General features: G+C 44.5%; 1 protein-coding gene across 3 annotated transcripts in view; it reads left to right on the plus strand.

The window, feature by feature from the left end:
- SUSD1 (sushi domain containing 1) overlaps positions 1 to 23,504 on the plus strand; it is a 222,483-nt gene that overhangs the window by 91,010 nt on the left and 107,969 nt on the right. For all 3 annotated transcript variants that reach the window (XM_029614451.1, XM_029614437.1, XM_029614445.1), the window contains one exon: positions 21,625 to 21,814. In XM_029614451.1, the coding sequence (XP_029470311.1) occupies positions 21,625 to 21,814 (190 nt within the window). The remainder of the gene's footprint in view (positions 1 to 21,624; positions 21,815 to 23,504) is intronic.

Here is a 23,504-nt window from a genome sequence, read left to right on the forward strand (position 1 = left end):
GCTAAGGTAACTATCTTAGCTGGTTGCCTGTACCTCAGCAACTTCTCCCTTATTCTGCCTTGTATATAGAGGGAGCCTGATCCATCATAATGGGATCATTTGTGTCTCTGCCCCCTCTCTTACTTTGTTTTAAAATTTGGAAGGAAACTGGTGCGCTTTCAATGCTTCCCTAGCTCTTCCTTTAGCCACATGAGTCTTCTCCATGTCTGCACTGGCTGCTCCTTGGAGGCTGGTGTGTATGCAACATTTTTGTTAATGTAGGTGTACCTTGGGCTTGAAAAGGCATAAATCATTGTTTGGTGGCTTGTACTGATACTTCCTGTTGCCTACTGATGACATCACTCTACTCAGCTACACTTGCTTAAAAAGCCAGCTTGGAAGCTTCATTTAAAAATGCATGGGATGACAGTGAAAGGGGGGTAGACGCAGGAGAAATCTAAGGAAATATTTCTTTACAGGGAAGATGTGCATGGAACAGCCTCCCTGTGAAAGTAGTGGAATTCATTATCTGAATTCAAGAAAGCATGGGAAAAGCGCAGAGGATTGCTGAAGGCATGGTAGGGTGCTCCATGCCCCTTACAGAAATACTGTATCATCTTCCATAGGCAGCTCCCACACACTGATCACACAAAATATAGAAAAACTGATTTTGATGTATCAATTAGAGTAGGCTTCCATGATATATACAATATATGCACTGTCAACTACTTAGTGTTCATTCATTTACAAAATAGTGTTTTGTTCTCCACTCACGGGAAGACCCCATGAGCGGTTTCATTCAGCGCCGCAGCCCGGAGCTACCGCATGGCTAGGATGGCTTTCCCCTAGTCGCATGCACGCGGTGCATGCCTTCCTATGTGGGCCCCAGGGCGGAAACCCTTGCAGTAGACACTGGCAGATGACATCACAGCTGTGCTATCACAGGCGCCTCAGCAAACAGGTCCCTTTGTCTTCAGCCTTGTCTCTTCGGCATGCATGGTCCTCAACCTTGCCTCGCTCCAGCCTGCTCCCCAGCCTTGCCTCGCTTCAGCCTGGTCTTCAGCCTTGCCTCTCTCTGGTCTTGCCTTCAGTCTTGCCCCGTCCTGTTTCCTGCCTGGCCCTATTTGTTTTCTCATGCTTATTTACCTGTATCCTGGATCCTTGTCCTGAATCTCTGGTCTTGTCCTTTCTGTTCCTCTGTGTACCACCTCCTGCCTAGTCTCTCTTGCTCTGAACCTTATCTGTTCCTTGCTTGCTGCCTGGATCCGACTTTAGCTTTGGACTCAGACTAAGCCTTGCTAGCCACCTGTCCTGACTCTTGGACCGTTCTGGACTCTGCCCTAGCCTGGTCTGCAGAAAGACTCTTTCACTAGCTGTTGGCTAGGTTGTGCAAGGTTGTGCCAACTGTGTGCCCAGGCAAAAGGGGTTCTCACTCACGTTGTCCGCAACATATTGCTGAGGCCATAAGCTCACTGAATGCATCCCCATGAAGGGCCATTGCTGCCTTGACTATCCAGGTGCAGGAACAAAAGACTGAACTGGAGTCCTTGAATTGTCTCCTGCTTAAAAAGCCAGCATGGAGGCTTCCTCTAAAAACGCATGGGATGATGGTGAAAAGGCATATACTCCGGAGAAATCCTAGGAAATATTTCTTTACAGAGAAGATGTGCATGAAACAGCCTCCCTGTGAAAATAGATAGAGATAGAGACAGTATCTGAATTCAAGAAAGCATGGGATAAGCCCAGGGGATTGCTGAAGGCGGGGTAGGGAGCTCCATGCCCCTTACACAAATACAGTAACATCTTCCATAGGCAGTTCCCACACACTGATCACACAAAATCAATTATCAATTAGACTTCCATGATATTTACGCACTGTCAGCTACTTAGTGTTCATTCATTTACAAAATAGTGTTATGTTCTCTGCTCATGGGAAGGCCCCACCAGAGACCTTGCAAAACTGAGAGACTGGGCATGCAAATGGCAAATTAAATTTAATGTGGACGTGCAAAGTGATGCACTTAGGGAAGAGTAAGCCAAATTATAGCCACATAATGCAAGGTTTCATATTAGGAGTCACCACGCAGGAAAAGGATCTAGGTGTCATCGTTGAAAATACGTTGAAATGTTCTGCTCAGTGTGCAGCAGAAGCCAAAATAGAATACTAGGGATTATTAGGAAAGGAATGGAGAATAAAACAGAGAATAACATAATGTCTCTGTATCGCTCTGTGGTGCGACTTCATCTTGAGTATTGTGTGCAGTTCTGGTCCACCACATCTCAGTTCCCCTCTGAAGAAAGGCTAAAGAGGTTAGGACTCTTCAGCTTGGAGAAGAGACGGCTGAGGGGAGATATAATAGAGGTCTATAAAATAATGAGTGGAATGGAACGAGTAAACATGAATCAGTTATTTACTTTTTTGAAAAGTACAAAGACCAAGAGACACAAAATGAAGTTACTAGGTAATACATTTAAAACTAATAAGAGAAAAACTTTTTTACTCAATGCATAATTAAGCTCTGGAACTTGTTCCCAGAGGATCTGGTGAAAGCTATTAGTATAGCTGTATTTAAAAAAAGTTTGGACAGGTTCCTGGAGGAAAAGTCCTTTAACCATTATTAAGGTAGATTTGCAGAACTCTACTTCTGGGATAAGCAGCTTGGATTCTATCTACGCCTTGGGATCCTGCCAGGTTCTTGTGACCTGGCTTGGCCACTGTTGGAAACAGGATACTGGGCTTGATGGACCTTTGGTTTGACCCAGTATGGCAAGTCTTATGTTCTTATAGGTTTATGCAACAGGCCCAGCAGCAACTTGACCAAATGACTGGTATACTTCAGACTTTGTCTCAGCATATGGATACAGTACAAGCTTAGCTTCCAGGTCCAGTCCCAGTACCAGCCCTGGATAACTCTGCATCTGCGCCCACCCGGACCTTGGAACCTATGATTCAGTTCTGCCATCTACTAGGTATAGGAGTGATCCTAAAGGGTGCAGAGGATTCCTCAATATCTGCAGGATGCAATTTGAGCTACAGCCGGCTCTTTTTTTTTTTTTTTTTTGATTGTGTCAAAATAAAATACATCCTTTCCTTGTTGGATGGTCCTGACCGTGCCTGGGCTTCTCCCTTATGGGAACAAGATGATTTACTTTTTAGAAATTTGGATAACTTCACATGACAGTTCTGCCTGAATTTTGACCGACTGGGGCACATTTCTTTCCCTGCCACAGAACTTCTTTGCATTCGTCAAGCACTTGCACTGTTGGGGAATATGCAGTGGAATTTCATACCCTAGCATCCGAACTTGATTGGGGTGAAGACAGCCAAACTGCCATTTTCTGGCAAGGATTATCTGGAAGAATAAAGGATAGATTGGCAGCTTGGGATCTTCCTTCGTCTCTCGAAGCACTTATTGCCTTGGCTTTCCGGGTTGATCTAAGATTCCAGGAGCAAACTTGAGAAAAGAAGATTTTTCATCATTCTAGTTGCGTGGCTACTAAGTTTCTGAATCCTCGGGAGCCAATCTGGAGGATTGTCTCCTTCAAAGAACCCATGTAATTGGGCACCACACAGCTCTCTGTAGAAGAGAAACAGAGACGAAGATTGCATAAACTCTGTCTGTATTGTGCTGCTCAGGGACATTTCACTAACCATTGTCCCGAGAGAAAACCAGACAATGCTGTGAACAGAAGCATAGTCGGAAAGACAGTTTTTGACCATTCAGCTTCCTCTCCACATTTGGTGATACCAGTGTGTCTCATCTTTGGAGAGCACTCTGTTCAAACCGAAGCTATATTAGACTCTGAAGGCGGGGCAGTTTTATTCAGGAATCGCTGTTACGCCAACATGGCTGTCCTACTACCAGCTTGACCATACCCTGTGTTATCTCTTCCATCTATGGTGAACTTTTGCCTGGTTGTTTGACTATGGTCTCCTTGCCCACCTTGCAAATTGGTTCTCATCAAAACCTTCAGTTTCATGTGTTACTGAAGGTAACCAATCCTTTTGTACTTGGATTACCCTGGTTCAGCTTCCACCAACCATTGGGGCCCATCCTGTCAGGAGCACTGTGCTACCTCATCTTGTTCTTCAGCCATTTCTTTCCGGACCACCTTGACTGAAGTTTCGGATCTGCCCCTCTGGCACACTTCATTGACTGACCTAGTTTTGAACATCATCCCAGATTATTAGCATCCTGCAAATGTGCTAACCATTCAAGACCTTGGAAATCCATCATTGTGGAGGTAGAAACCACTACTGAGATGGCAGGGGCTGTCCTTATTCAACACAATGATCCTGGAGCCTGTGACCCATGCCTGTCTCCCCAGGAGTCAAAGACAGGAGCCCTGGGGAGGGGGTTTAGAAGTGTGTGTGGGGGGGTACAGTTATGTTCTCTGCTCGTCAGAAGGCTTAGCGAGCAGTTTTACTCACTGCTGCCGCCTGGAACTGCCACGCGACCCAGACACTGCCACCATCTTCAGGAGCTCCCCCCCCCCCCCCCAGGTGCGTGCAGGCAGTGTGCACATTCCTATGTGGGCCTCATGGTAGGAACCCTCGAAGCAGGTTCCCCAGGGCTGGGTACTTAAACCCCAGCCGAGCTGCTGACTGGCGCCTCAGCAAACAGGCCCCTTTATCTTCAGCCTTGCCTTGTTGCCCTGCCTCATCAGCTTGCCTGGTCCTCAGCCTCTTGTTGCTCCAGCCTGGTCTTAAGCCTTGCCTTGCTCCGACCTTGCCTTCAGTCTTGCCCTGTCCTTTTTCCTGCCTGGCCCTTTCTGTCTTCTTCAGTTTGTCTTATCCGTGTCCTGGATCCTTGTCCTGATTTGTCTCTTGTCATGTCCTTCCTGTTCCTCTGTGTAGTCTCTCTTGCTCTGAACCTTCTCTGTTCCTTGCTTGCTGCTGGGATCCGACCCTAGCCTAGGACTCAGACCGCGTCTTGCCAGCTGCCTGTCCTGACTCTTGGACTGGCTTGGACTCTGCCTTAGCCTGGACCACATAAAGACTCTTTAACCAGCTGTCAGCATAGACCTTGGGGCTTTGCCCGCAAGGTTGCGCCAACTGTGCCGCGGCAAAAGGGGCTCACGCTTACTTTGTCTGTAGCAAATACTTGACATTCTTTAATGCTGAAAGCTTTGTGGAAAATAGAGAAATAGAAACATGATGGCAGAAAAATGCTGTATGGCTCATCCAGACTGCCTATCCATCCAATTAATTCAGCATTATAATTCTCATCACTTCTTTAGAGATCTCCTTTATTTTTCCCATGCTTTCTTGCATTCAGATACTGTTTTTGTCTCCACCACTTATCTTGGTCCATCTGCTTGATTTAAAATGGACTGCATTTGCACGATTTAAAATTGAGCTTATTTTTGCTCACGCGTTTATGGGTGCACGTGTTCTCCTTTTAAAATGTACTTGTTCGATTGTAAGCCCTCTTGAGCAGGGACCAACCTACTATACATGAAGTGTACCTCGCCTTGAATCTCAGATTTGGAAAGGCAAGTAATTAAATCTAAATTACGTGTACAGAAGCAAGACCGATAGACAACTCTGGTCCTCGAGTGCTGGTTGTCAGGATATCCATAATGAATATGCGTGAGATATATTTGCATGCGCTGCCTCCATTGTTCCTGAATGTAAATCCGCTTTAAAGTGCCAAAAAGCAGAATATAAATCAGATAAATAAATAAATAAATGCATATTCACTTTGGATATCCTGAAAACCAGACCTGTTTGTGCCCACCCCTCCTATAGATTAATTGGTACAGTATTAGTTATGGCAGAAGTCAATTAGTTGTCACCCAATTGGCAGTGAGTTGGCAGGGCATAGCTGTATTATTATATCATAATATAAATGCATGCTGTGAGTGCCAGAATGATGCCACTTCATCTTTCGATTCAGAAAATGACAAAGCTATTCTTAGTAACTTCAGAATTAGTTCACTATTCCTAGGGACCTTCATTTTCAGTTTTTATTTTATTTTCCTCAAGAATTTATCACTGTTTGTAATAACCAACAAAAATGGCACAAAATCAGTAGAAAGAAATTGCTCTTATTTTTCCTTAGATTTATTCCTGTTTTTATTGGTTATAATAAAAACCGATAAATTCCAAGGAAAAATAAAATAAAAACTGAAAACAAAGGTCCCTAGCTATAACCTAATTCAAACTTCAAAATTAAAATTAAATCATTTAGCTTCATGCATTATAATTAAGATTTTTGTATGAAAATATTTTTTTCATTAATATATGAATTTTGGTAATGAGAGAAAATGTGCAGATTTTTTTCAAATAAATTAAATGCCCTAGTTTGTTTTTTTTATAGTCTTCTTTTTGCCACTTGAAAGTGGGTTACATTCCAGTACTGTAGGTATTTCCCTACCCCCAGCAGGCTTACAGTCTAATTGGGAGAGGCCACAGTAGTGCTCTAACATGTGTTAACCCAGCATATATCATGTGATATCACACAATATAAGCAATAATTTGCATGGACTTGCCCTGGTTCCTTCCCCTATTACAGCGACCTGCTTGCATGCATAGATAATGCAAATGCATGCAAAACAGGTCGTTATTATGCAATCTGATGTAAATATTTTATCGTGGGTGTTATATTTCAGGAGGCCTTGAAAGGCCTTGCATTCTGTTGTGTTTCGGGAACGCTAGGCGAGCGATCCCATTTGAGGGGATTGTGTGCCCTTGGGCCTCGGCATGATCCCAGAAAAATCCAAGACAGCACCGAGGGTTGGCAAGGCGTGTCCCAGCATGGATGAAGACAAAGTCTAACCCTCTGCCGGACCTGTATGCTTCTGGAAAGCTAACATTATGTTGGTTAGTGAACCGACCGTTCCCAGCCCTTTCGGACCTGCTGCTAGGTATCGGCAAGAAGTAGCAGGCCGGACTGAGGATGAGGGCAGACGGAGGCCTTGTGACACAGAAGACTCAAGACGTGGACGAGAAGACTCTGGATGTGGATGAGGAGCTTGTAAGACTGGACGAGACGAGGAGCTTGGAAGATTCAGATAGTGGCACTGTCTCTCAGGGCGCCCTACACAACCCACTGACACGGGCGGACCCCATGGGCTAGTCATGGACCACCCTGTCCCTGTGCGGGCCCTACACAACCTGGAAAGGCTGGTCATGGACCATGCGGCGAACAGGGCTAGTGCAGGAGGGGAAATACAGCCGAGACAAAACACCAATGACGAGGCAAAGTGTCATCTGGAGAACCAAGGAGCTTGGAGGGTCAAGAGGACTCGGAACAAGCGAAGGAGGATGGAACCTCGGAACATCAGGAAGTGAAACATGAGGGAGCCTGGACTAGGAACCTCGGAACATGAAGACATGGAACATCAGGAAACCACGGAGATGAAGACTCAGGAACCAAGACGAGACATGGAGCTCCAATGAAGAACGAAGACCTGATGGAGCGCTGGAAGACGAGACTTCCAGGAGCAGGAAACTCCAATGCAAAGAATACAGGAGTGCAGGAGAAGCCCTTTTATAGGGCTAAGACAGGAAACAGTCATCAGGTGGGGCCCGGGGCATATCCGGCCGCGAGTCCTTTAAATCTTGATGAGAGGCGCGGCCACGTGCCTAGAGGCAGGCTGGAGCAGGAAAAGCCTGTCGGCGGCATCCTTGCCGCGAAGAATCATTCAAGGGCGGCCGCAGGACAGGCCTCAGGCAGGTGCTGGCGGCTCCTTGCCGTTTAGAACAGCTGAAGACTTGTGACTCCCTGCCGCGAGGAACAAAAGGTAGGCCCTTACTGCCACAGAACACGGTTATTATGGTGGCCAGCTCCGGGTCGCATAGGTGGTCGGCAGTGCGGCATTGGACCGTGCGGAAGCGGCAGTAACAGCGGCCTCCTGGCCACATGGTGGAAGGTGGGCGGACCGATAGCGGCTTCCGGCTGCGTTAGGAAGGGCTCCAGGCCGCGGAAGTTGGCGGCATCAGCCACGAAAACAGCGCAGAAGAACGAAGGTGAGAGGCCTGCTCGTGGGGGAGTAGCTCCGCGGGCAGGAATCATAACTGCAGGAGCTCAGGAACCTTAACATGAGTCCCGAGGTTCCTGCATTACATTTAAAGGGCCATGCCATGGCAAAAACTTGAGCAGGGGTCAGGGCTGACCTCCTGCTCAACCCAGGCCACCACTGGAAGCAGCCCCGACACCCCAATGGAAAAAAAAAAGTTGTTACTGCACATGCGGCAATGGGCCCCCAATCCTGTGTTCAATAAAATCCAGTCCTCCCCACCCCACTTGTGAAAAAAAAAAATGGGGTATAGTGCACCCTCCCCACCCTCCAACATCATTGGGGTTCAGTACATACAGTGTGTGAGCGGAAAGACTCTGAAAGTTTAATTGTACTCACAAGAACGCACATATTTAAAGTACCCCACCTGCGCATAATTCGGCTAGGGCTTTAGTGGCTATTAGGGCATATGCAGGTGGATTTTAAAACATGCTCTTCCGAGGGAAAAAACAGTTTTTCCAAATAGTCCACCAGTTTGCAGAGTTCATATCGAGGTCTTCAGGTTCTTAATCCTGCAAGCTCCCCACTTGATCCTGAACCCTCACAGTGTGCTAAATGCCCTAAAATTAGAGATCCCCAGACTTACTCCTTATCAGGACTAAAAGTAAAGTTACGCGGATAACAAGCCAATGCATGCCATGGTCAGCTACTTTATAGTTAAATCATTTTTTATTGATTTTCAAATATAATACACAGCACTGGGATTCTGATGTACTCTGTACAGCGTCCAGCACAAACAGCAAACAACAGGGTAAACCAAATATCCCTCCTCCCCACCCACCCCATAAACCAGTTAACGACAGTAAACAATTTAAACTCCTCCAAAATCCAAATGTCCCAGAAGTTAGAAATTGTTCAAAATCCCACTGCACGCTCACGGGGGTAAAGCTTGTATATATGAGTCCCATATGTGCAAAAAATCCTCGCGTTTCTTGATAACATCCATTTTTTCAATTTACTTTTTATAGATACAAATTGGATGAACTCGATTCTGCCAAAGATTCACTGTTGGAGAATCCGGTGCAAGCCAACATTGCAGCATACATTTTTTTTGTAATTAAGAGTATTTTACGAACCCACAACTTCTGATACCGATTTACAAATATAATATAATCTGAGCGAAATCAAAGAGGAGCACTTTAGCAGTAAACGGCAATACTATGCCTGTGGTAGTAGAAACTTAGACCTAGATTTATCATTTACTATAAATTTTGCAAGAATAGCACCTGCGGTAAAATAAAAGGGGCATGGCTAGGGTAATTTTCCAGATACTGCATCGCAAAGCTATTTTAGCTCTGGAGAGAGAGAGAGACTCTTTATAAGGCTCTTGTATAATAAACTATTTATACCACTGTAAGAGGGGCAACTAGCAGCTCGGGGTGAGGTTTGTGTTGAGAGTTGGGTTTTAGGGGGCAGTTTAACATGCACACCTCCTTTTTCCCCGCTCCATCAAGTCTGGGAAGAGTGGCGGTCTCTGCCAGTCCCCGTCGACCTCTCCAGCATTCTTGGCGCAGCATGGATGCTGCTGACCATCTTGGACCTGGAATTACCTAGGTGTGTGCAAGGCCTCCTTTGAAGATGTCATGGCAGGAAACTTGGGGGCATCCCCTTCCGATGACGTCAACCCACTTCAGCATTTAACCCGATCGGCCCTTGCCTTCTTTGAGTTAGCAAGGACTTCCATCTTGCTGATTTCTCCGCTCTTAAGGACTTCCAGTTCCTGTCTCAGTCTTGGCTATTGGATGCTCTGAGTACCCGCTCCTCGGAGGCTTCCCTGCGTTCTCGGCTATCCACTCCTCTGAGGGCCTTCCACCTGACTGCATCTAGACCTGCTCCTCAGGTGTCTCTCTCACACCAGGAATCATCTACTGTGAGTACCACTGACTTGTACTACTCGAACTGCTTGTGGATTCCACGCAGTGTACCCCGATCCCGGGCCACTACCGTCGCTCAGCAGTAGAAGCCATTCAGTTTCCTACTTTACAGAATATCTACAGTACAAGCTACCAAGCACTACATCTGGGTTCTGGCATCCCTGCTACTTCACAACATCTTATACAGAGTTCCTTGGCATACCCCGCTCCGCGGGACACTGCCTGATCTGTATCCCTGAAGTTGTCTGCTCTCGTCTTAGGGGTTCCCCATCATACCCCGCTCCACGGGCCACTACCGGGTCTTCTCAGTTGTGGTTCTCTCTGGGTATTCCTTAACCCAGAACTGTACTATGTCATCTGTGAGTTTGTGGACATTACCTTTCCTTCCTCATAATAAAACTCTATTTCCAGCTGTGTCCCACGTCACTGAGACTAGCCTGCTGATGGTGAGGCTCACAGGGCTCCTCCCTGTTTCACCTCTCACCTCAGCCCAGGGTTCACATTCTCTCATAACCATAACAGATTGCTATCTCCATGGACCCGGCTCAGCTCTGGCTGACCAGCAAAGGACATTGGAGACACTGACTAATGCCTTCAATCAACTCAGTTCTTGACTGAACGCTGCTACTCTGCCTGATAAGGCTACCGCCTCTGCACCTGCTGGATCCGTAAGACTTTCTGTGCCCTTGCCTGCACCCACTCGTTTTACAGGTGATCCCATTTTATGCAGAGGCTTTCTTAACCAGTGCTGTAGGTAGGCTTACAGCCTACCTATTTTCCAGATGTGCTGTCTAAAACTACATACATCCTGTCTCTTTTAGATGGGAAAGCCATGACCTGGGCTTCACCTCTCTGAGAGCGTAATGATCCAATCCTCAGTGATTTGATGGGATTCCTTACCCTATTTCTTTCAGTGTTTGACGACCCTGCTCGTAAGACCGTTGCTGGATCTGCACTCCTACACCTTCAACAAGGTTCCAAAACCCTGACTGACTATGTTATTGAGTTTAAAACCTTGTCTTCTGAGTTACTTTGGGACTTGGGTTGCCTGCGGACTAATTTTCTGGAAGGTCTCAATTATCTTATCAAAGATTAATTAGCTGCACGTGAACTTCCTAATGCCTTGGATTCCCTAATTGATCTTGCAGGACAGATTGATCGTAGTCTGCATAAGCAATCGTAAGAGATCAAGGGTTCCAAGAAGACGACACCGGGAGTTCCACGCTCTCATCCTACACCAGTTGCACAGACCACACCTACACCCAATACCGAGGAGGAAGAACCCATGCAACTAGGCCGCAGCCACCTAACAGCCAAGGAGAGGCATTATCATAAACGATTAGGCCTCTGCATGTATTGTGGACAACCTGGCCATGCAGTTCCCTCCTGCCCTATTTGTCCGGGAAACCCGCAGACCTAGGATCTGACGGAGGAGGACTCCTAGGTCTAACTGCTCCTTCTCCTCCACTGACTCTTCCAGTCTCCATCTTTTCGAATACACTCAAATTTCACACACTTGCCTTAGTGGACTCCAGTGCTGGGGGAAACTTCATACTTAGACAACTCGTAGAGCACCTGTGGATTCCCACCGTGCGGACACCTACGCCACTGATGTTATCATCTATACACGGCAAACCGCTGCCTGGAGAGATCACATATTCTACTCAACCAATTCGCCTCCACACAGGGTCGCTCCACTCAGAGACCATGTTACAAGGGTCTACAGACCCTTGCGCCCTAGGCAGACCAATGTAACACTGCTCCCCCCTCCCCAAAACCCACCTTGAGTTGAAAGTTCCCCTCTTACAATGGGATATATAGAGAGAGTGTCAGATTGTCTCTTTAAGAGTCTCTCTCTCTCTCTCTCCCTCCTCCCCCCCCAGGGATCATGATCTAGAGACCAAAATCTCCAGATTTGTGCCTCATCAGGACCAGTAATAAGGTGTGCAAATAACGTGGCACACATTGCCATGGTCAGCCTTGCAAAATTAGGGGGTTACAGATATAGATCTTGGCCCTGGTACACCCCTTTTCTGACTCTTTATTCTTGACACCCGTACTTCCCGGCTTCTTTTGTGCGTGGCCCATACATGTATGTAATGGGGCTGTTTTTTGTTCGAGCAACGTTTTAAAAATCTACCTGTAAGCGTGTGATTTTTATTGCGTCGTGAGTTAGTATCCAAATATGATGAGTACGCAAAAGCTAGAAAACTATGAAAATAAGGGACTACTACCGCTTTTAGAAGTAAAATAATGCACAATAATGCAGGTTTTAACGTGAAATAACATCTTTTTTTTGGCAGTAGAGGGAAGAAAAACATTTTATCTGTGCCATAGTGGCCGTTATCATGGATCGCAGCTGTTATCGTGTGTGGCAAAAAGAAAAAAAAGGCCTTCTCTCAGACACATCTACACATCAGACACATTGCTGGCCCAATAAAAATACCTTTTGTTACCTGCCCTGTCTTCCTAAAGCTACAGTGTCAGGGGGAAGTGTACTAGTAGTAGGATACTGGCTGCTTCGGGTTGCTGAACAACAACTATAACAGGCAAGGCAGGTTCAACTGCCTCCTAGGGAAGTACCCGCACTGGAGCCAGAGCTGCAAGCCCCACTGGTGGAGCGCCCTGGCCCATGGCAGGGCTTGCCATACAGGAGAGAATACAGGCAGTTCAAGGAGCGCATCTTTCATCCATGAACTACATTGCTGGGCATAGAAGAGGAAAATGCGGTTACCAGGTATCGCCTCAGCTCTCAGGCTATCATGGATTTGTATCAAGAACTCAGAGGGGTTCTGGATCCGGTCATGGAAAGGTCCCGCTCTATACCAGGCTTCACCATACTACTGTGCACCCTCATTTTGTGGCATCTGGCTCCTTCCAAACAGTTGGAGTTGTCGGGCAAATGTCTCAAGTCTCTTTTTCCTGCTGTCTGGACCATGTCCTAACAGCTGTACATAACCACATTACATAAGACTTCCTCATGAAAGGCAGGACTTCCTGGACTTGAAGAGAGGGTTTTATGCCTTTGCCAACTTTCCTAATGTTCTGTGAGCTATTGGCTGCACTCACGTAGCCGTCATCCCACCCCATGGCAGGGAGAAGATCTACCACAACAGAAAGCTCTTCCACTCTATCAATGTGCAAATGGTCTGTGTTGCTCGATTGTGCATCCTTGATGTAGTCGCCAGGTACCCAGGAGCTGCGAACATTCCATTATACTTAGGCAATCTTGCCTGTTTGAAAATTTTGAAGATGGCCTCTATGGTGACGGTTGCCTTGTAGGTAAGATTGGTGCTTGTTTCTATACTCCCTCTCTGGCTATGTCTTTACAGCAAATGGCACCGACTTGGGGGGGGGGGGGGGGCTGTTGGGGATGTGACTGTATCAGTTACACGACAAGTGCCTTCTGCAGTTAGGTATACAAGCCATAGTGCCAGGACCCAGCTTGCTTTCTCCATGCTGGAGAGGCATGCTAATGTTGGGTGCCCAAGTAATACACTTGCTGCAAAGCTCTGAGTGTGACCAAGCACCACAGACTTTCTGCTTGTTAACTTTAAGCAAGTAGCTGTTCATTTCCTCTTTCTTGGAGCTGTTCAAACCTTTTTGTGTCCATAGTGCATGGACTTCCAGGTCAGGTGTGCTCTGTTAATGCTGTCAGCCAAGATGTCAGCCGCAGTTTGTCTTGACCATTATGAGGGTACATGAGTTCTATTTGAAGCTGGAGGCTGTGCATTTTGACCCGATCCTAGTTACTAAGTCATGTCAGACAAATGTTTATCTCTGGAGGATATACTGCAGAACAGCCAGGAGCATGCACAATCCTACCACGAGATTGATGTTTTTCAGCAATGAAATGTGTGGCAGCTGTGATGTACAGTTTCAGTGTTAGAGAAGTGCTAGAAATGGGTAGCAATGGACACATTGGGGTAGATTTTATAAAAGTACTCCCGCACGTACTTTTGTTTGCACACCAGGCGCAAACAAAAGTACGCTGGATTTTAATAGATACGCGTGTATCTTTTAAAATCTGGGGTTGGCACGCGCAAGGCTGCGCAAAATCGGCAGCCTGCGCGTGCCGAGCCACGTAGTGTCATGCCCTTACATGTTGTAAGAGCATGACACTTTCAAGTCACTTCTGAAATGTATAGGTCCGAGTTTATTTTGTGATGACACAAGCTAGCAAAATGGTACTTTTCCATGCTGAGTTGTGACCTTTCAGATCTTTTCAGGTTTGAGGCTCTTGCTTGTCTGCATGCCATAACTTGTGGCCAACATAGCAGAGTTGCTGTCCTATAGGATTGGTGTCTTCTGCTGTTTGAGCATTTTGGACTTAGTGGATACCAAGACCAAGGCAGGTGTGCTGATAGACTCTCAGTCATAAGCTCTGTGCATAGTATTAAGGCTAGAGAAGTTTTTGTCATTTGATGATCTCTTTGGCCAACAACAAACTGCTTTCAGAAGCCTGCCACTGTATAAAATGTATAGGCTAACAGAGGTTGCCAGAGGTATCAGGTGGTAAGCATGATGTCTTCTGCACTCTGTTTTCTTATGTAGAAAGACCAGCATTTAGAGGCACCTGAGGCGTGGTGTCCATGCCTGTAACAAGGACAAATCAGTGAGCATACATGCTTCTGACAGATGCCTGTCAGACTGCGAGATGTAGACAATCTTCTGTGAGGAGTAATTATTCTGATTACCTCATTAGCAGGTAGGGACAAGCTTGGCACAGACATCATTGATGGTTGATAATGAACAGGCCAGAAACAGCAAAATTGGGCCTCAGTAGATAACCAAAGTGCTAGAGGTGGTCTGTAAACAATGTCCTAACCGACGTGTGTCTTTGTGTGTATGGGTGAGTGATGTGCTGTATTAACCTCTGTCTATATCTGTATCTAGAGGTGATGTTGGGCTCATTGTTATCTTCCTTACCATACCAATGCATACACCAGAGCATGCAGTGTATGTGCACCCAATTAGCACACACTGTCTTTGGACACAAGCAATCCTGTGCTTACCACTTTTATACGGATGCTACAGTTATGGTAATGTGTAGATGGGGAGAAAATGGCCTCACATCTTGTTACCAAACATTCCACATTGGCCTGAGATTGTTTATTCATTCAGTTGTGAGGGGGTGTGAAAATTGGCAGTGTTAGAGCTTAGATATGCTGTGTCACTTTGGACGAGTAGATATCTGCCTGTAGTGTACATCTCCCCACCCCAGCACTTGAGGCTCTCCCACTCAGTACCAGGAGTGGGCCTTTTTGTGTTGGTATTGGTGTGCTAGATTGGAAGAGCTTCAGTTGCTGGAGAGGCTGTAGGAGCACTGAGAGGAGAGGATCACCTTGCTGATGGCTGAAAGGAATCAGTAAGTTTTGCTTGGGAATTTTTTTTTTAAAGTACTGGGGAGAAATAAACTATTGGGGTATATTATTTAGTGTTTTTCTTCTTTTAATAGTCAGTAAGGCTGCTAATAAACAGAAGTTAGTGTGTTTGTTTTTCCCAACCCATCCACCCCTAACTCATTCACCCCTAACTCATCCTTTAATTTATAGGCAGGTGCCACTTTCACACTAAAAAAATCAGCCTTTTAATGTTGCTTCACAAACTCCCCATACCTTATTGAGAGTTTGATCATTCCCCTGTAGGCCACTACCAGACATATAGTGAATACACTAATACATTTAAAATATGCTAATTAGACACATTCCTACTCCCATAGCAATCTGAAACATAACTAGGAACTGAACAAATTTAAGATGAAGGCAGCAGTCCAGCAGCAAGAGGGGCCTCCCAGTCTTTTGCATAGAGTGTCACATGTATGATTTTTTAACCCGCCGGTGAGAAGTTATACGTGTGCATCCAATGCAAAGAACTCCTGTTTCTCAGAGAATGAGTCCGATCTCTGGAGGCTAGAGTGGCAGACCTGGAGGAGCTAAGGCAAACAGAGGTATATAGATGAGACCCTGAAGGTAGCTAAGTCCTAACTTCAGACTGGCAGCCCTGGTGCTGCTTTGGAGGAAGAAGGTCTCATGATCGGAGAGCATCAACCTGGTGCAGCAGGAAAGGATCCTGTAGCAAGGACCTGTGTCTCCCAGAGTTACTGCCCAGGAGGGAAGGGTTAGGTCCAGATGTATTTCATACATTAAGAAAGGTGGAATGAAGGCAAAACAATTACCGGCACGGTTAAAAGGTGAGGTGAAAGGCTATTTTAGCAAAAGATCTTCATTCAAAAATTGGAAGAAGGATCCAACAGAAGAAAATAGGATAAAGCATAAACATTGTCAAGTTAAGTGTAAAACATTGATAAGACAGGCTAAGAGAAAATTTGAAAAGAAGTTGGCCATAGAGGCAAAAACACATATAGTTTATTATATTAAATTGTTACCGTACTATGATGGCACATGATTAAGTTGTAATCTATACCACCCATTTTTTATCATCGTGCCTTACTGTAAACCGTTGTGATGGTTATCTAACTAAACAATGGTATAGAAGAGTTTTTAAATTAAAAAAAAAAAATAAAGTAAAAACTTAAAAAAAATATATCCAAAGCAGAAAGCCTGCAAGGGAGTCTATTGGACAGTTAGATGATCGAGGGGTTAAAGGGGCACTTAGAGAAGATAAGGCCATCGCGGAAAGGTTAAACAATTTCTTTGCTTTGGTGTTTACTGAAGAGGATGTTGGGGAGATACCCGTTCCAGAGAAGGTTTTCATGGGTAATGATTCAGATGGACTTTACCAAATCATGGTAAACATAGAAGTTGTGATAGGCCTGATTGACAAACCGATGAGTAGCAAATCACCTGGACCGGATGGTATACACCCCAGGGATCTGAAGGAACTCAAGAATTAAATTTCAGATCTATTAGTAAAAATTTGTAACCTATGACTAAAATCATCCATTTTACCTGAAGACTGGAGGGTGGCTAAAGTAACACCAATATTTTAAAAGGGCTCCAGGGCCAATCTGGGAAACTACAGACCAGTTAGTCTGACTTCAGTGCCAGGAAAAATAGTGAAATGTGTTCTAAAGATCAGAATCTCAGAATATATAGAAAGGCATGGTTTAATGGAACAAAGTCAGCATGGCTATACCGAAGACAAGTTTTGCTTCACAAATCTGCTTCACTTTTTTGAAGGGGTTAATAAACATGTAGATAAAGTTGATCCGGTAGATGTAGTGTATTTGGATTTTCAGAAGGCATGAGAGGCTTCTACGAAAAGTAAAAAGTCTTGAGATAGGTGGTGATGTCCTTTCGTGGATTACAAACTGGTTAAAAGACAGGAAACAGAGTAGGAGAATGAAGAATTTTCTCAGTGGAGGGGGGTGGGCAGTGGAGTGCCTCAGGGATCTGTACTGGGATCAGTGCTTTTCAAAATATTTATAAATGATCTGGAAAGGAATACGACGAGTGAGGTAATCAAATTTGCAGAAGATACAAAATTATTCAGAGTAATTAAATCACAAGCAGATTGTGATAAATTGCAGGAGGTCCTTGGAGGAAAATTGGGCATCCAAATGGCAGATGAAATTTAATGTGGATAAGTGCAAAGTGATGCATATAGGGAAAAATCACCCATGCTTTAGTTGCACGATGTAGGTTCCATATTAGGAGCTACTACCCAGGAAAGAGATCTAGGCGTCATGGTGGATAATACATTGAAATCTTAGGCTCAGTGTAAAAAAAAAGCAAATAGAATGTTAGGAATTATTAGGAATGGAATGGTGAATAAAACAGAAAATGTCATAATGCCTCTATATCGCTTCATGGTGAGACCACACCTTGAATACTGTGTACAATTCTGGCTGGTCGCTGCATCTCAAAAAAGATATAGTTGTGATGGAGAAGGTACAAAGAATAAAGCTCTGGAATTTGTTGCCAGTGTAGCTGGGTTCAAAAAAAGTTTGGATAAGTTCTTGGAGGAGAAGTCCATTAATGGCTAATAATCAAGTTTACTTAGGGAATAGCCATTGCTATTAATTGCATCAGTAGCATGGGATCTTCTTAGTGTTTGGGTAATTGCCAGGTTCTTGAGGCCTAGTTTGGCCTCTGATGGAAACAGGATGCTGGGCTTTATGGTCCCTTGGTCTGACCCAGTATGGCAAGTTCTTATGTTGTTTTTTCCCCCCCAATGTGATATATTTTATTAAATTTTTTTGCAATGAAAACAATCCGTGTCTTGAATTATAAATTCCAATGTTTTCCATGCTTGATATTTTCTGAAAATCCAAAAATCAGTACTTATCTTTATTTTATCCACTTTCAGACCGAACTGGGTATCGGCTCCTAAAGTTGCCCACATAGCCCGTCACGGGTCCATGTTTCAGTTAAAAGATATATACCATATCATTCGTCTTACATACCTCCAAAGAAGCCGGAGAAAATCTATTTACTGCATTAGTCCTATATACCAACATAAGGCAGCAGTTCACCACCAGTGATTATAATATTGAGAAAATACAGCAAATAAGGATGATGCAAACCTCTAGTAAAGTAGCTCATCTCAGTCACTCACAGAACACAGACAGACCTGCCTTCACCAAATATAGAATAAAAGACCACAAATTAAAAATGTAGAAACAAAACCTGGAATGGAAACCCCAAGTCCACCTTCTGCATGCAGTACAAAACTGGAGATTAGAAACAGAAATATATTTCCTCCTCCACTAAGCAAATTTCAAAGAGAGAAGAAATGCATATTCTCAAAACTGACATAGTATGGCCCTCTTACTCAGTTACTCCCTTCCATGCCCCCATCACCCCTCAGTTCTCCCAGCTACTCAATCATCTCTTCACATGCTCATTTCCCCGTCCAACATTCCTGACACCCCCCATCCTGCATCCTCTTTCCATACTCCCTCTCTCCTCTGCTCAAGTCTCCCTGCCCTTCCCTCTCTCCTTCCCTACCTAGAATACCTTTGACCAACTCTTTCCTACCCCTTCCTGCTCAGTATCCCCCATTCCCCACTCACCGCTGCCCTCTCCCCCAACCGAGCAGCCCCAGACTTCCATCTTTCTCTACTTCCATCTCTCTTCCCTGTCCAGCGGCCCCCAACCCCTCCCTCCTCCACCTCTCCCTACCCAGCAACCCCAACCTCTTTTTCCCCATGCCTTCCAATCCAGCAGACTCCTGACTCCCTATTTCCCTATACCTTCCTTCCCAGCACATTTTCCCCTCCTGGTTCCCAACTAGCACAAAAGACTTCAGTCCAATCCAGAATCTCCCTTCCTCTTTATCAGCAGCAGATGAGGGCAAGAAACATGAGGAGAGGAAGAAGAGGCAGCAGCAGTGGATCTACAGGGCACGCACCTTTCTCCCTTATGCTCCTGTTTTCACATCAAGGCCACATGGGGTGAAGAAAGCATCAGCAGCCTCACTGCCAGGCCAGGCAGAGGAAGATAAAGTTGGTGTCCTGCTGGGCCCATATTAACAGGAGTTTGTGATATCACACTCTGATCTCTGTGAAGGAGGAAGGAACAACCTCCCACTGTCCAGGAAGGAGGAGAAGGAAGCAAAAGCAGGTTCCTGTTATACTCAATAAAAGAGAAGTCAGCCAACTCCTGCCCAGACTGATGAGGAAAGATCAGTCTTCTGCTTGCTCTGCTACACACTTCCCAGGACTTTACGAAACACTAGTGTGTCCAGACACACCTGTTGAGAGCCATTGCACTAGGCTACTCCTTCACTTCCTTCTTTCTCTGAGATCCAACAGATAAAATGTTCACTGTTCATAATGCTCGTAGTTTAATTTTTAATTAAAAAATTAATAAAGTCATGACATTCAACTGCCAGCTGGGATAGGCTAGTTGAAATAGTGCTGAAACCTGATTGGTTTTGCTTCTTCCTTGTCATATCCCTAACTGGCTCTGCTATGTCTAGCTTTGCTTCCTCCATAGTCTTTAATGGGATAAAACTAAAGGAGCTGAAAAAGATTCATATTTTTCATGGACTGCAGCTATTCACTTTTCTTGCTCTGAACCAAACTGGGAATTGACTCATTCATCATGTTTTCCCATGGAATCAAAATTTGCCTAGCCCTACAAAAAATGGATATCCATTGGTGAAATTAAATGAAGCCTAAAGATATAAGAAATAAATTGTCCAAACTGAAGGCACACTTAAACATGAATACTGTGTGCAATTCTGGTCGCCGCATCTCAAAAATGATATAGTTGAGATGGAGAAGGTACAGAGAAGGGCGACCAGAATGATAAAGGGGATGGAACAGCTCCCCTATGAGGAAAGGCTGAAGAGGTTAGGGCTGTTCAGCTTGGAGAAGAGACGGCTGAGGGGGGATATGATAGAGGTCTTTAAAATCTTGAGAGGTCTTGAACGAGTAGATGTGAATCGGTTATTTACACTTTCGGATAATAGAAGGACTAGGGGGCACTCCATGAAGTTAGCAAGTAGCACATTTAAGGCTAATTGGAGAAATTTATTTTTTACTCAACGCACAATTAAGCTCTGGAATTTGTTGGCAGAGGATGTGGTGCATATTTGCGTCTGTCTGTGAGCAGGCATAAATGTGTATGCACACTTTGGAAAATTGAAAGTATGAGTATAAATGGTTCCCCTATCCCCAATTTTGTCCCATAAATGCTTCTTTCGAATAGACACAAAAGTATGCATGAAATTGCTTCCCTATATACTTTCACGCGCACAATTTCCAGGGTAATTTTCAAAAGCCCGTTGATGCATAGAAAACCACATTTTATGCACGGAAATTCTTTAGAAATGTTCCCCCTAAGAGTTTTCCTAATAAGTAGTCTGGATGTGATTACATTGCTAGTGAAAGGGAATTGTTATGGAAAGTATAGGTTATGACCCAGAAAAGGGTTAAGTTTTTGTTTTACTTTTTTTTTTAACTGATATTGTAGAGTTATGCGAAAGGGAAACATATTCTCCTGGCTTCCCAGTTAATGAGACAAAGAATAAAACATTTTACTGAAAGATAACACCAGAGGACCTGTTTACTGTGGGGACCCACACATTAGCCAGGGCACGCCACCTTACCTTGGCACATGGTCACAATAGATATAATGCAGTTTCTTGGGGTTGTTATTTTTGAGTAGCATTGAAAAAGTGGTGGAAGTGGACATAGAGTGACTACTTACCCTTGAGTCTTTATAAAGGCCCAGTCACGGTATTTATCGCCCATCTCAGTCAATTCTGGAATTTGTACTTCAGCTGAATGGAAAGAAGAGAGTTAAAATTCATTGCAGATTTTCAGAGGAGTGCTGAAAAACGATTGGGCAACTGGACAACTCAATGGATTGATAGTTGTAGGGATCATTTACCTCTAAGTTTCTGTTTCCAATCCAGCTAATATCAGTAGTGACTGAAAGATATTGCTACCCAAAACACATTCAGTGGCCTTTGTGAAATTAGTTGGTGCTCTCAAATGTCCATATCACTAAAATACACTTCATCATCAATATTACATTCTTCATTTGTGTGTCATAGGAACACAGCAACTTGCGGCGTATCCTCGTAAGTGGTAATCCACAATGAATGGCAACCCATGAGGAATGTCATGAAATCAGTGACGAAAAGGCAAGAACTGACCTCACAGTCAGTAGAGCAACAATCCCCACCCTCCCCAAAAACAAACTGTAACGCTGACAGATGATCTAATGATGAGCTGTAGTACCTTTCCAATGCATTGACAGCTTCTCAGATATATGGCAAATTATAGTAAGCTCTTCTGTTTTGTCTTTCCTTAACAACTACAAAAAAATAGTTTCACATCCAGGGACGGAGGGTGCACCAGAAAGAATTCTTCCATGAAATGATCTTAAATTTCACCAGTGAAGAAGAAACACCAGTAGTGTGTTTAGACCTTCATCCAGGCACTAACTACACAGTGGACATGACTGCAACATCTCCTGCACGCTCCCTGATGCAAATCAATCTTACCATACACATGGCTGGTAGGTAGTGACCTGATGGATAATATAACTTGTTAGGAATTAGAGGAGAGCTGGGGAGTTTAAAAAAATATCTTCCTGGCTAATGCATGCATGGCCTTCATTACCAAATTGGTGAATAATTGCTAGAATGCATAGCAATTATTTTTCTTATCCAAAGCTATTGACAAATAGACTAGTCATTCAGAGGTCAATATTCAAAGCCATTTAGAGGGATAACTCACATTATCCCTTTAAATGGCTAGTTTGAATATTTCTCTTGTTTACCTGGCTAACATTTAGCTATCTAGCTAAAGATTTAGCCACATAAGAAAGAGTCAAGTTGGGGGCATTCCGGGTGGGGTTGAATTAGCCAAACAACTTATCTGGCTAACTCTGAATTTGGAGTTAGTCAGATAAGTTATTTGGCTAACTAGAATTGCCTGAGAGCAGTTATCCAGGAACATATAAGTTGCAAGGTTAAAAAAAACAAAAAAAACCCCCAAGATTGCGGGCCTAGTGCTCTATTACAAGCCCCCTTGCCCCCCCCCTCGCTCCAAAAGATTGGCCCTGCAGGGCTGAACCTGCAACTACTCCCCAAACCCCCTTTTTCTCTGATTAAAAAAAAAAAAAAAAAAAAAAAAAGGTACCCATCTTCCATATCTCTAGCTTCCCCCTGCTCCCAGGTCAAGCAATTTCTTTTTCTAAAAGTTGTTTCCAGGGACCCCTCCCCCTTCCATCCCTCACCCTCACCCTTTCTTTCCCACCCTCCTGGTACCTTCTGGATGGAAGTTCTTCAGCCCTGATCCTAGAAGCAGCCTACTGCAACCTGGTTGCCACTCTTCTGCAGTTGCCATGGGAAATATGCTTCCAGATTATCACTTCTAGTCTTGCTAGAGGAGTCACTGTAGAAGCATATTCTTCCATCGTACTTCCCATAGCGGCCCCAGCAGGCTTCTAGCGCAACCTGGGCTGAAGAACTAGAATGTAGCAGGAGGGTGGGAAGGAGAGGGTTTGGGGGTCCTGGAGGTAATTTTATAAAAAGAAATTACTTGACCTGGGAGCGGGTGGGGCGCTGGAGGCATGGGACACTGGTACCATTTTTTAAAATGTACTGGAGAAATGGGGGGGGGGGGAGTTTGGGAGGAGATTGCAGGTTGGGCCCCAGAGGGCAGATATTTGGAGCTCGGGAGAGCGGTGAGCAGACTTGTAATAGGGCTCTAGGCCCATGATATATATGGGTTTTTTTTTAAACTCTGTAGCTCAGCTATATTCTTTTGAATATAGCTTTTTAAGTCTAAAGTTAACTGGCTATCCATAGGTGGATAACTTTAAATCTAACCGGTGTTATTAAAAAATAGCCAGTTAGGTTTAGAATTATCCGGCTACGGTTAGCTGGATAATTTTATTCAGGGATATTCAGGCGGACATTTATCTCCCTAAATATCCCAGATAACTTAATTGGCTAACTTTAGCCAGATAAGCTATCTGTTTTCTGTTTCTTTGAATATTGGCCTCTCAGTGATGGTGTGTAAACAAGAGTTTGTACATGTGTGTGTGTGTGTGTGTGAGAGAGCTATCCACTGTGAGATTTACCTGCATGGTCTAACTTTGTCTCTGTGGGCAATTTGTACATATTGAGTAATAAAAAAAAGACACAAAAATAGAGATGTAATAAAAGAAAACATGGGGAAAAAATCCAGCATATATAAAT

Source organism: Rhinatrema bivittatum, chromosome 1, assembly GCF_901001135.1.
Source record: "Rhinatrema bivittatum chromosome 1, aRhiBiv1.1, whole genome shotgun sequence".
Classification (NCBI taxonomy): domain Eukaryota; kingdom Metazoa; phylum Chordata; class Amphibia; order Gymnophiona; family Rhinatrematidae; genus Rhinatrema; species Rhinatrema bivittatum.